General features: G+C 41.4%; 1 protein-coding gene across 1 annotated transcript in view; it reads right to left on the bottom strand.

The window, feature by feature from the left end:
- Window positions 1–14417, bottom strand: part of Fat4 (FAT atypical cadherin 4) — a 129428-nt gene that overhangs the window by 21840 nt on the left and 93171 nt on the right. Inside the window, exons 9-10 of the mRNA NM_001415042.1 lie at window positions 8832–13181; window positions 285–389 (exon numbers count right to left, since the gene is read on the bottom strand). Coding sequence (NP_001401971.1) covers window positions 285–389; window positions 8832–13181 — 4455 coding nt within the window. The remainder of the gene's footprint in view (window positions 1–284; window positions 390–8831; window positions 13182–14417) is intronic.

Raw genomic sequence — 14417 nt, 5'->3', positions numbered from 1 at the left:
AGCGATGTACTCGGTAGCATTTCCACAATTAACCTTTAAAACAGTCAGCATTAAATATTTCATTTTACTTAATCCCTTTGTGCAAAATGATTAATATTCTCTCATGCTTTGAATGTCTGACCCTCCTGCCTCCTGGGATTGCATGCTGGGATTGTAAGAGTGTACCACCGTGAGTTTCTCATTCAACCCAAGGTTCCACGCATACTCAGCCAGCACTCTGAAAGCTCAGCCACATGCCACAGCCAGTCTCTAGACGAAGATAGCAATGGAGACATTCTACTCACCGAATGGACAGTGGCAGTAATATGACTCCACACCGCTCTGACAGGAACCACCATTGAAGCAGGGATTGCATTCACAGTAATTGACTGAAGATTCACACATTTTTCCTAAAATGTATCAAACTGGTCAAGAAATCTTCAAAGTAAATATACCAACCACATCCACTATAAGTACATCCTTCAGAACCAAGTCACAGAGCAGAGACACAGAAGCCCATCAACTCAACAACAGGACACTGGGATCATTTCTCAGACAAGTTCCTTCTCTCTTCCAGATGCGCTGTCATAAAGACAGATACAATTTGCATCATCTAAGTAGCCATCTAGGAGAGAGACCCATTTTCAAGGGAGTTCCGTGGTGAGAACATTTGAATTATTTCCCTGATGTTGTTTTGGTTGAGATCCCCACCTTCTCATTGACACACTGCTTCTCACCGACATGCGAACTTTTACAACCCTCTTTCCATTATAAAAGTTTCATTGCTTCAAATGTTTCAGGGAAGAAATGGTGTGATTGGGCTTGTCAAGCACTCTTTTACCTCTCAAACAAAGCAAAACAAAATCCCTGAACTTGAACTTATCCTATGCCTTGTGTAAAGCAGAGTAGGAAATAAGAAAGCCTGTCAATCACATTTCCGAATTCACTCATTTTTCATTTGTTCCCTAGAACAGTCCATACATGCTTTATCTGTTTCTGAGAGGACAATATGCTGCATAGTTTCAGCATATAGGTCTTGCCCATGTATATCTTGTTAAACCAGATGCATTTATATTGGGCCAGGCAGAGAGTGGATGGAGAATAGTAGATAAGAAAACATACAACCGCCCGAAGGGGATGTTTGCATGATCAGAGTCATGATAAGCCTACAGGAAGGAGAAGTGCATGTGTCACAAGAGGTCTTCTTAGACGCTTTATGTGAACACTGTGTGCTTGGGGTATATCTGTGAAGGGGTTTCCAGATCCTGTTCACTATAGTGGAAGGATTCATTCAAAAGACTAATCCAAAAGGGAACCTGCCTTGTGCGCCAGAAATCGTCTCTCTTCTTCCTACCCGTGGTTGCGATATGACCGGTAGCACCTGCTATTTTGACACCCACAAACTATAAGCCAAAAGAATACCTCAAGATAAGCTGATATTTTTGGCATGGAAACAAGAAAAGTGACTAATCTGGAAGTGAGTTTCCTGCCTGAGAGTTGATAAGTGATGCCACTGACCAATTAGGTCTTCTGCTTCTGTGTGCAGTTCGTCTTAGGCTGTGTGAGCATTCGCTATCCTGATAGCCAAAATGCAGTGTCTATACCCTGTCTTGTTTTGTTGTTTATTTTTGTGTAATTTGAAAAATTGTTCTATAAACTGAAAGTGCTATTTTATATGACCTACTAGAAAATTCCTAATTTCCCAATGCTAACAAATAGGAAGACTGATTTTTAGCTAATATCCATTAATCAAAATTAGGATTTTAATTATTTACCTCAAAAAATCTGTTCTTCGTGTGTATATGTGCATGTGAGAGAGAGAGAGAGAGAGAGAGAAAATGTGTGTATACACATGTATGTGTTTATATATAAGCATATGTAGGCCTAAGGTCAACATTGAGTGTCTTCCTCAATGGCTGTCTACCATAGGTTGTCATAGACTATCCCTGACCCTGGTCATTGACTGAAGCAAGCCAGCTGGTTAATCATCTCTGTGGATCTTCCTGCCTTGCTTTCCCCAACTCTGAGGTTACAGACACACCATCATGGCAAGGTTTTTAATCATGCCATATGGATCTAAACATGGGCCCCTAGAGATTGGCAGCCAGCAGTTTGCCATCTGAGACACTCCCCAAACCTCCAGTTGCTTTAGTGGTACTAGGGATTGATCTTACAGCCTGCTGCCTGCTAGGCCAATGCTCTGCAGAGCTGTTTCTGCCCCACTAATGAGTACTTTGTGTATCTTGCAGTGCATGTATATTTTGTCCACAGAGCGAGACAAAGCTGACCACAGACGAAGCTTACATCACAGCAACTTCACTTGACACACATCTTAAGTTTTTGTTTAACTCATTTTTTGTTCTTATGGCTTGATTCTGAAGCCACAGTGGTTTGAGTCTGACATTATAAATCTAAGTCAGGCCTTGTGGTACCGCAGAGCCATTTCTGAGCATCACCGAATCACACACACGATATCTTTCCCTTATAAACAGCATCAGTTGCCTCCTGACAGGAACACAGAACACATTTTCAGAACACTCCTGAATTCTCAGGGGAGATCATGAAAATAAACAAGTTACAGTTTTAGAGGTACCAAAAATAAGTTCCCAGTGTGGTAGGAAGGAGACATAGGCTGGACTGTGTTATGGTAAGTTTGTGCAAAACTTCACACCATTTATGCTGGCTAGAAACACATCCACCTCCACACCCCAACTCGCTTTCCTACTGGATACAGGATACCTCTCCTTAAAATGTGGTTTATTTTTCCCTTATTAAAATGCCATTGCTCTCCAATACAGATTTAACTAAGGCCTACTGACTTAACTTTTTATTGCTTTCCTACAAGAAAGTCTTACACCACTCCTTCCATTTATTTCAATCACTGTAAAAGAATAGGCAATTTTCCCATACACTAAAAGTTAAGTACCGTTTGATTTTAGTATTCCCTTTCTGGTCTGAATGTTTCTTTTAGAATAATGCTAAAAGTGGCATATTTATATAAGTAGGCCCATATGTCTTACAGTCTGTGGGGGTGAGATGTAGATCATGGCAGCATATTAGCTGCTGCTGGGCTATAAACTGCCAGCCACACTTCCTAAAGACAAGAGACGGGGAAGCAAGAATGGAAAACCTAGGCTGGAGTAGCAAGAACATTGGCTCGCATGCACTACAAGAGTTTTAAACACACATGCTTAATCTTTGGAATTTCTACTCTGGGGGCTGGAAAGATCACTCAATGGTTAAGAAAAACGCCTGCTCTTTCAAAGGACTGGTGTTGGGTTCCCAGCACCTACTTCAGGTGGTTCATAACCATTTGTAACTCCAGCTCCAGGGAAACAAGTGCCCTCTTCTGACCTATACAGGCACTGCACCTAGGTGCACATACCCCACACAGACATAAACACATTTGCATCACTAAAAGTGAGTCATTAAAAAAAAAAAACAACTCTAACATGAGTGCAATCTTACTGAAAATATCATCTTTTAAATTTTCCCATTTAAATAATACAATAAATTCAGGTGTTCTTTTTGTGTACTTTTACAAGGAACTTGTCATTCATACATGGTACTTCATTGTAAACATCTAAGTTTAATATAAATGTTCACTAAAGGCAATTTCAGTTAGCTCAAAGACGAGTAGAAAAACATCCTAAAATAAATATAAGCCTTACTCATGCATTTTAAAATATACAACTACAGTGTGCCTAAAATTGCTAGAAAATAAAAATATACTGAGAATGGTTATCTTCACAATAAACATTTTCAGGAAAAAACTATCTTTAGCTAAGAATTTTAATTTAAACAAAATTTAAAGTAAATTTAATTTACTTTTAGAAATTTTTAGAAGATAATAATCAAAAATATATAAAAAACTTAATGATGGCATTAAATAAAGAATTAGAGTCTTAATAACATTATTTCTTGTCAGAGTATATGAGTTATTCATTCTTTGAAAACTTTTTTTGAGTTCTTCTTTAATGAATAAAAATTATGTAAAATCTATCATATTGATAAAGTTGATACTTATATTTAAAGACAACTTTTTGAAGACATAAGTATTCAATTTAAATTTCAGATTCTAAAAGAGTCATCATATATGTACTTCTCAGGTGTGAAATGCTGAGACTGTAGGACCCAGATGGAAACCAACAGTCACTCCCAAACTGTTCTGTGTAGGTCTTCCTGTAAATGTAAATGTAAATCAACTTCTGTTCATGGCATACGGTCAGGCAGAGAAGGTCGGGCACCATAGCATCTTCTCGTATGGCACCGTCTGTGTTGCGGTGGTGTGAAACAAATTCTTGGGTCATTAATTTGAATCAATCAGCAATACCCATCAGAGTCTCGAGGCTTGCAAGCTCTCTGTTCAGATGTGCAGAGCAGATCTCTGTGTCCTCAATGCAAAGCGCCATCTCTGTGCAGACATGGTTACTATCATAGTGGGCATTTGAAGAATGAATTGCTCTTTCCCTGCTTTGACATCTGGCTATGAACTGTGCTGAAAACCACTATCTTAGACAGATGGAGAGTTGCTTTGGGTTGTGTAGATTCTGATCACATGAAAAATGGAAAGTAGTGAAGGTGAAAATGAATACATAATCATTAGATAGGGTGTCCACACAACTCTCAAGAGTAGAGATCAGGAGTACAGGAAGTGCTAGACCTAAGAACATTTTGTGTAGCAAAAGATGGGAGGTGGCTTGGACAGAGACTGGGTATAATAGGGGGTATTGAACACAGACTGAAGATAGAGGGTGCGTTGAACACAGGCTGAAGATTAAAGTTGTTCTGGCTGATTTTGTGTGTCAACTTGACACAAGCTGGAGTCATCACAGAGAGAGGAGCCTTCCTTGAGGAAATGCCTCCATGAGATCCAGCTGTAAGGCGTTTTCTCAATTAGTGATCAAGGGGGTAGGGCCTAGCTCATTGTGGGTAGTGCCATCCCTAGGCTAGTAGTCTTGGGTTCTATAAGAAAGCAAGCTGAGCAAGCCAGGGGAAGAAAGCCAGTAAGTAACATCCCTCCACGGCCTCTGTGTCACCTCCTGCTTCCTGGCCTGCTTGAGTTCCAGTCCTGACTTCCTTTGGTGATGAACAGTAATGTGGAAATGTAAGTTGAAAAAAACCCTTTCTTCCCCAACTTGCTTCTTGGTCATGATGTTTAGTTCAGAAATAGAAATCCTGACTAAGACAAAAGTTTTCGTTGAATACAAACTAGCCCTGTTGGAAGTATCTTCAGTACATTTATTAAGGAAAAATATTCAAGGCTTATTTGTTAAATAGCACATCTTTTTGATAATCAGAATATAGCTAAGGTAGCAATTAGCTGTTAAACAGAACCATGCTATGTAGATAAGGATTCTCTTTTATATTCTTAGTTGATGAGACATTCTGTTTTCTCAAGCACACCACCAATGATCTGCCACCAAAAATGCCATCCTATCTCTTGTATTTATACACAGAGCAGAAGGGTTCTATAGGAAGGTATATGCTTCCAATCCAATTTCTATGCAAATCACTGTATTAACATATTTTATTGTTAATATTTGTGTATGTGTTATTCATTCTGAGTATGGATTTTTTTACTATTTTATTACTTTATGTGCATGTGTGTTTTTCCTGCATGTTATTTCTGTACACTAAGTGCATGCACACCAATGTTTTGGAGGCCAGAAGAAGGCATCAGATCCACTGGAACTAGAGTTCCAGATGGCTGTGAGCTGGTACATGAGTGCTGGGAACCAACTCCTGTCTGTGAGAGCAGAATGTGCTCTTAGCTGTTGAGTCATCTCTAACCCCTTAGAATCTTTTACAGTTAACTCAACACCAAGTAGATATTTTTGCACACAATGTGAATATTGCCCCACTTTTCCCAGGGAAAGGTACCACCAAGAAATTTAACTTGTCAAAATGTTTTTCTCAATACATTTTTCCTTAAAATGTTAAGCCGCAACTACTTGCAGATTTCTTTTCTTCTGTATTTTAAGTTTCTCTTACCTCATAGTTATCACAGCACTCACACAACTTGGGATTCTTTTTTCAAAGCCTCTTACTCTTTCCATTCTGTGAAAGCATGTGTTTGGCAAGCTCCTTAGGAAAAATTACTGTGTACGGTGTGTGAGTGTGTGTATGTGTGTGTGTGTATAAAACTTTTTTCTGCCTGGAAAAATTATACTATAACTTGTCACAAAAGTAATGAGTGGACAAATTTTATCTTCCCCTAAAAGAACAAGACATATTTCAAAGCAGAAGGAAATATCACATGGTGATAAATCCAAGGCATTCTTCCCAAGGCCACAACCTGACATGTATCCAGATGTGTGGCTGTACTTGGAAAGGTTAAAGAAGCCATGCACTGGCTGTATTATAAGCCCATGCACTGCCTATATTGTAAGCATTCTAGACTTAGGAAAAAGTCCTATCTGATGGTTGAGGTTATAGACACGCTTCACCCTAGAAGGGACTCAAGGACATGCTGCAAACTGCAAACCTGTAGGTGTGAAGATGAGAGCTGAGGTGGCTGCTGATTACCTCTGTGCTTTCTAATCTGCGATCCACTATAAACACAAATGGCTAGGAAAAGAAATACTGGGTTGTTAAAGAAATATGATTATCAGGCTGATGTTTTCTGGCAGGAATCCCCAAATTTTGAGGTGTGAATAACACAAAAAATTAATTTTGACTTACTGATATATATGAGCAATGGATGTGATCATGGTATTTATTCAATTCTATAAAACCTAGAAAATCTTTTCAGGTATTCTATAGTATAATAAACTCATTAATGTTTTCTAGTAGCCTATAGCTACTCAGAAACCCACTTTCTAATATGAAATTTAAGTTACAGACAAAGTGCACAAACAATAAAACTATTAGTTTTAATCCTAGGTGTTAGCTTGCTGGGATTTGGAGCCACCCAGGAGACACACCTTTGGCTGTACATGTGACCATGTTTCAAGAGTTTAAGTGAAGATGATGAGTGCAGGTGGCTCAGCCCATGGCCTGGAGTCCTGAGCTGAATGAGAACAGTGATAACAGTGTTCATTCTCTGCTTCCTGACTGAGGCTGCTATGTGCCCAGCCACCTTCCATTCCTTCCCCATGCTTGTTTACTGGTGAGAATTTTCTTGGTATCCTGAGCTACCAGGAAAATGTACATTAAAAGAGCATTGCACTTTCTCCTCATCTCAATCAGGGTGGTCACCATGAAGCAAACAGATGATGAAGAATACAAAGAGGATGAAGAGAAGGGTAACTTCTGTGCACTGCTTGGAGGAATGGGAATTCATCCAGCTCACTGGCAAATGACCCAGCTCAGGGAGTCATATCCAACCACAGAGATATGTGTGCATTTAAGGTGCATTAGTCACAAAAGTCAGTGATTAATGGACCAACCTAGATGTGCATCAACAGATGAGCACAAAGAGACTTGAGTCACACTTGGATGTGAGCCACCATGTGTGTTGAGTGCTGGACCTAGATACTCCCCAAAGGCAGCTAGTCCTCTTTTAGTGATCTTTACTACTGAGCCATCTCCCCAACCCTAGATCCTAGATTTTACATAGATACATAAATTCATATATATATATATATATATATATACATATATACATATATATGCAGAAAAGCAGACTTGCATTTGTAACAACAGGGTAAAGGGAGGAAGAGAAGGAATGATCAATATACACAATATATGCATGAAAATATATTTAGCAACCATCTCTGTGCAATGAGCATGAGCCAATAGAAGAAAACCAAGAATTAGTGGAAGTTCAGTGAAAAAAAATGCTTTAAGATATACATGAACAATTCCCTGGTGATAGAAAATAAAAGAACCAATGTATGTTTTGATTTATTTCCATATGTTCCTTTGTGCATACCTTATTTCACACAACACACAATGCCTTTGAGTAATCCATGAATACCCACAACCAGTATGTGCTGCTTCTCCAGTAATATATAAGATGCACAAAGATAAAGCACATAAAAGATAGAAATACAAAATAAAAAGAAGTCATATGTACCTATTGAAAGCATTGTTATCCATTCTTCCTCAGAGGTGTGTACATATATAACGTGGGATTTGTTATATGACCCATTAGCTCTGACTTAAAAGTAGACACAAAGCAGAGAAATGGGTCAGTAGTCAAGAGTACTTGTTGCTTTTGTAGAGGATCCAGGTGCTGTTTCCAGCACCCACATGGTGGCCCACAACCATTTACAATTCCAGTCCCAGGGTATGTGACACCCTTTTCTGACGTCTATGGATACCAGTCACAACCATGTGCACAAACATACATGCAGGCAATCGAATACATAAAATAAAAGTCCAAATGTTAAAATAGAAATAATCATTAACCTTTGTATCTAATAACCAAGAAACAACACAGAAGAGAGGTTGGAAAGACTAAGAGTCTAAGGACCAAGACACTTGGTGTGAGAGTGTCTTCTAAACATGACAGAGATGCTGTACCCAGGAAATTTCAACATTGTTGCTGAAATGAGACCCATAAAATAACCACACCAGCTGCCACACCAATTACATGAATGCTGAAAATTTCACAGGGCCCCACCCCTTACTATGTACATATAAGCAACATTAATGGGCTCAATAAGCTATATTTGTGTATATGTGTGGGTATATAGCAATAATAATTATAGAAGAGATAATGACCTTGAGAGGGAATATGGGGAGAGTTGAAGGAGGGAGAGAGAAAGTGTTGGGATGATGTAAATATAGTATTAATGTATGGAATTCTCAAAAACCATATATGTTCAAATGTCAACATGCATATCAAAGCTAAAGTCTTTTAAAGAAAACTAGTAACAAGCACAGAAAGTAACACACTGACATACCTGTGTATCCAGTTTTGCACACACAGTTGAATCCCCCTGGGAAATTCTGACAGACGGCTCCATGCTTGCAAGGGCTGGGCAGACATTCGTTAATGTCTCTCTCACAGGCTCTCCCAGTGAAGCCCTCCGAGCAGCTGCATGAAAATCCCCCAACTAAGTTGTGGCAGGTCCCCCCATTGTGGCAAGGGGCTGGAAGGCATTCATCAATATCAACTTCACACCAGCTTCCAGCATAGCCTGGAACACACTTACACTGGAAAGGCTGCAGAGGTTCATTGGCCACAATGATGACAGGCAGACTCTCCTGGATCTTCAGCGCAGAGCCCACAGCAAGCCTTCGAAGGCAGCTGCCTCCGTTCTGACACGGCGCATGAATGCATGGGTCATGATCCACAGATTCGACCTTGACTCCACTCTGCCGGAGAAGGATCTCTTTGATGCTTTCGAAGAAGGTGGCTACACCGCTGGGGTTCACATATTGGTTATGATTACGTTTCACAGCTGCTAAAAGAAACGTTCTGTTGTTCTCCTCATAAGCAGCATACAGCTGCACCGCAGTGCCCAGGCCGGTAAGCTGGGAACTAGCAATGCGCAGAAAGTGAAGGTAGTGATTAGTCAGGAAGTCCTTGACTGTGGGAACACCGACACGAAGCAAAATGCTGTTATCTATCGTAGCATTAGAGAATCCTGCAAAGAAAACTCGGATATTGTTGGTGACTGTGCTGTGAACCCCATCGCTGCTAACCACAGTCAGGTCGAAGGTGCCGTCTGTGGATCTGGGCTGGGAACTCAGGTCACAGCTGCCTGCTGGGATACTGAAGAGACTTGTGACTCCTGATGTGAGGGAACAGTGGAAACTGTCTAACACATCCGGATCCTGGGGCTTCACAGAGCCCAGAGTCCCGCCAGGAAATAAGTTGCCATAATAATTAACAAATATCTCCACTGTGCGGGACTGCGAGGGGTTGTCATTTTGATCTAGAACAGTGATGTGCACAGTTCCTGTCGATGACATCTGAGGAGCCCCAGAATCTCTGGTGACCACAGACAGATAGAAGTCTGCAATCTGCTCTCGGTCAATTTCCCGGGTTGTGCTTAAAACTCCAGCGGTGTTGAGACTGAAATAATTAGTAGCAGGGCCTGTGCTCAGCAGGTAATAGTTGAAAGGGCCTTGATTGGGGGGAAGGTCAGGATCCGTGGACTGCAGGGTCATCACTAGAGTTCCTGGGCGTTTGTTTTCTAGAACTTCTCCTTCACTGACAGTCAACACTGGGCCATTGTCATTGATGTCTTCTAGGGTAACTAACAAGGAAGCACTTCCTGTGGCAGAGGGAGTCCCTGAGTCTACAGCCAAGACAGTGAGATTATAAACAGGCAGGCTTTCCCGGTCCAGCCCTGAGGTAACTGTGATCTGTCCTGTCTGTGGGTTAATGGAAAAGGCACCATTTTCATTTCCAGACCCAATGAAGTATGAGAACCTGCTCCAGCTAGGGATGGAATCTGAGTCAAAGGCACTCACAAAGGTCACGTGGGTCCCAATAGGGACCCCTTCACTGATCTGGACTCTATAGGTGTTCAGACTAAACACGGGTGGGTCATTAGCATCAAGCACCGTGATGTTCACAGTGACTTCATCAATGTCTGCGCCCCGGATGTTGCCAAAGTTCTTGGCCAACACTTTTAAGGACACCCTTTCTTCTTTCTCTCTATCAAGAAGCCCAGACACATAGATCTGCCCTGTCATCTTGTGGATCTGGAAGCCCTTCTTCCTGCTGTTTCCAAAGATCAAATAGTGCACTTCTCCATCAGCACCCATGTCCCTGTCACTGGCAAACACTTCTCCAACAGCAGTCCCCCTAGGAGCCGCTTCTGACACTTCAAAGTAGTAGAGCTTGGAAACAAAGCGAGGCACATACTCATTGGTTCCCATCAACTGGATGTTAACAGTGGCAAAGCTGCACTTTTCCTCATCAGGGACATTGAAGGCTTTCACTGTGAGGTGGTAGCTCTGCTTCGTTTCAAAATCCAAGAAGCCTTGAGTGGTGATGACCCCTGTGTTGGGATCAATGACAAACAGATCACTGTCTGATGACTGCACAGTGTATGCAATCACAGCATTGGCTCCCGAGTCAGCATCTGTTGCATTTAGGTGAATAACAGTGGTCCCGCTTGGGGCATTCTCCATAACAGTTGGGAAGAATTCATCAGGAACAAACACTGGAGAATTGTCATTCACGTCGATCACACTCACAGTTAGGCTGCAATAGCCAGTCCTCGCAACCCATCCTCCATCTGTGGCGCTAATGGTCATCTCATGCTTCGAGCTCAACTCATAATCAAGGGCTTTGGCTAGGGTTACCACACCTGTTGAGGAATTGATAGCAAAGATGCCCTCTTCATTCCCTGAAGAAATGTTGTAGCTGATCAGACCGTTCATGGCTGTGTCACGATCTCTGGCAGAGACAGTTCTGACCACAGACCCAATGCTGTGGCTCTCAGGGATGGTGGCACTTATATGGCTCTGGGAGAATTCAGGGGTGTGGTAGTTCTCTTCAGTGACTGTAATGTGAATGACTACTTGGGAGGAAAGTGGGGGATTCCCTTTGTCCTTTGCTGTTACTCTGATGAAGAAGTTTTGATTTAGGTCAGAAACCAAGGAAGACGCTATTGAAATCCACCCAGTATCATTGTCTAATTTAAACTTCCCTAGGTGGTTCCCATTAGACACAAAGTACTCCACTTCAGAGTTTAATCCAAAGTCTTTGTCATCTACCGCTGTCACTTTGATTAACTTAGTACCGACTTTAACGTTTTTGGTAACTGGGGTAAAGTATTTATTTTTGAGAAACTGAGGTGGGTTGTCATTGCTGTCTACTGTGTTGATAGTAACCGTGGTCTCACTGAGTAAGGAAGGGTTGCCTCGATCAGAAGCTGTCACAATGAAACTGTGCCTGTTGATGTTCACATTACTGAAGCCACTGACATTTTGGTATTTTAACACCTGCTTGTTGAAAATCTCTCCAGTGGTGGCATTTATTCTGAAATACTCTGACTTCGACTTTATGAAATAAAACACTTGTCCGTTTGACCCCTCATCGGGATCAGTGGCAGATACTTGAGTAACTCTGGAGCCAAGTTCAGTAAGTTCAGGGCAATCTAAATAATAAGAGGGTCTGCTAAATCTTGGAGTGTTGTCATTGATGTCAGTCACGAATATGGTGACATCAGTACTTACGGTCCAGCCAGAATCATGTGCGGACACACGGATCCTGTATCGATCTGTATCTTCTCTGTTTAAAGGTCGACTGATGACAATATCCCCTGTGTTGGGGTTGATGGTAAATGGAAGAGCTGTGTCCGCTATGGAATATCTACTAATTGCATTTATGCCAATGTCTTCATCAGAAGTTGTGACACGGGTAACTGTATATCCCAAGGGAGAGTTTTCGGAAACATAGGCACTGAATATCTGAGAAAACCTAGGTGCATTATCATTTTCATCTAAAACACTGATAATTACTTTGACAGAGGTGCTCTGAGAAGGAGACCCTTTGTCTGAAGATTTCACAGTGAGCTCATAATAAGATATTTTTTCTCTGTCTAGTGGCCGAATGCTTCTGATTTCACCTGTAGCGTGATTAATCGTGAAACTGCTTTCCTGGTTACCATTCACAATCTCATAAGCTAGTTGTCCATTGGGACCACTGTCCTTGTCTGTTGCTGAAACAGTAAGGATTTTTCGAGGGGATAGGTTTTCCAGGATCTCAGACACAAAAGGATCTTCTTCAAAAGCCGGGGCATTGTCATTGATATCTAGCACCGTGATGTCAAGCTTCTCATAAGAAGAGAAGGGAGGGAAGCCCCCATCTCTGGCTTCGATCCAAACAATGTATTTTTGTATCTTCTCAAAGTCCAAAGGTTGGCTGATGGACACCTGTCCTGTTAGTGGATCAATTTGGAAAGCGTTGCCCAGGTTCCCACTCGCGATGTAGTAGGACAAAGTTTCTCCTCTCAAGGAGGACCCCGTGATGGTTGTGACCAGAGTGCCCACTGGCTGGTTTTCTGGAAACATGAATGTTTGTTCTTTGGCTCTGACTTTGGGGAAATCTGCCTTGTTGGCAAACCTAACAGTCACTGTGGTAGAATCTGTCTTTGGAAATGAGCCGCCATCTTTCACATGGACAGAGAATGTCACCTCAGAAGCTCCACTTAGTGGCCCAGCTGCCATGATTGCCCCCCTCAGAGGGTCAATGTGAAATTTTTCAGAGTTTCTACCTGAGAGTGAGTAATGGAGTTCAGAATTGGGTCCAATGTCAGCGTCAGTGACCGTGACAGCAAAAACAAAGGAACCTGCAACAGAGGAGGGTCTCCGTTAAAATCACAGGGAATCTTCTGGGTGAATTCATGATAGGTCTGAGACCATGCTGCTGCCATGTTCAACCTTCGCAACACTACTGGAAAGAACAGCATCAAGTTTATAGTCCCTGATGTCTCCAGGTCAAATCTGATTAATGACTTTGGAAACCAACCAGCCTTTATTTTCTCACCAAGCCCTACACGTGCTAGATTTATTTACTTATTTTTCAAAAAGCCCTTGAGAGAACCATCGTGAGGAGCGACTGATTGTCTGGAAGCTCAGCCCTGCACACAAATCTGCTCTTCACACCATCTTCCAGCAGACACTAGAGTTCATAAGCTCTTCCAAGAGCCACACCCCCCATCTCAGTGGAAACCATTCACCAGTCCCTAGCATTTGAAAACACCATTGAATTGCTCTTTGTGAAAACTTGTCCACAAACGTGCTCCATCCCAATCGCTGCTTTTGGGTCACTGCCTCCTTTGTTTCCTGGCAAAACTGTTTGATCTTGGAGTTACCACTACATAGAGATAACGTGAATGCATGTACAGACATGCGCAATAGATTTAAGAAAGTGTAAAGTAGAATGAATAAGAAACGAAGAGGGAACTCAATTTGGATATCAAGAATCAGTGTCTGGCAGGATGCCCTCAAAACAGACCGTGGTGGAAATATAGAGAGAAGCATCCAGTAGGACTGTTTTCAAAGATCAATATCTCATTCAGAATGCTTTTTCCCATATCCCCACAGAATTGACAAAAGTAGAAAGCTAGAAATTCTTTAAAAGCCAAGGAGTCTTGCTAATTATACTAATCCAATGAGATCATGACCAGCACTTCATTTTGCCTAGAGGAGTCTTCTCTGTACATCACACAGAGGCTGGATCACAGTCATGCAGCAGCATCGTTCGAGCTAGATTTTCTCAAGAGGGATCTATGCCTCCCTATCATTTTTATAGCAACCTGGCACATCCATTTGTAGATTTTATTTATTCAATTGGTATCAGATATGCTGTAGGTAGTAGAAGATCAAGTATGAAGAGAAATACTGAATCCATTAATTTATTCTTCTAGTAAAATATATTCAGGGAAAAGGTGGTAGTACTTTTATTTGTATATTTTACTGTTTATAATTTCATCAAAAACTACAAATCTAAGAATGTCTGCTTAGATCCTAAGACAGCATACCACTACTTACAAAATAAATGGTAAACTACTTTTTAATGCAGG

Source organism: Rattus norvegicus, chromosome 2 (assembly GCF_036323735.1).
Source record: "Rattus norvegicus strain BN/NHsdMcwi chromosome 2, GRCr8, whole genome shotgun sequence".
Taxonomy (NCBI): domain Eukaryota; kingdom Metazoa; phylum Chordata; class Mammalia; order Rodentia; family Muridae; genus Rattus; species Rattus norvegicus.
This window is presented reverse-complemented; position numbering and strand designations above follow the sequence as displayed.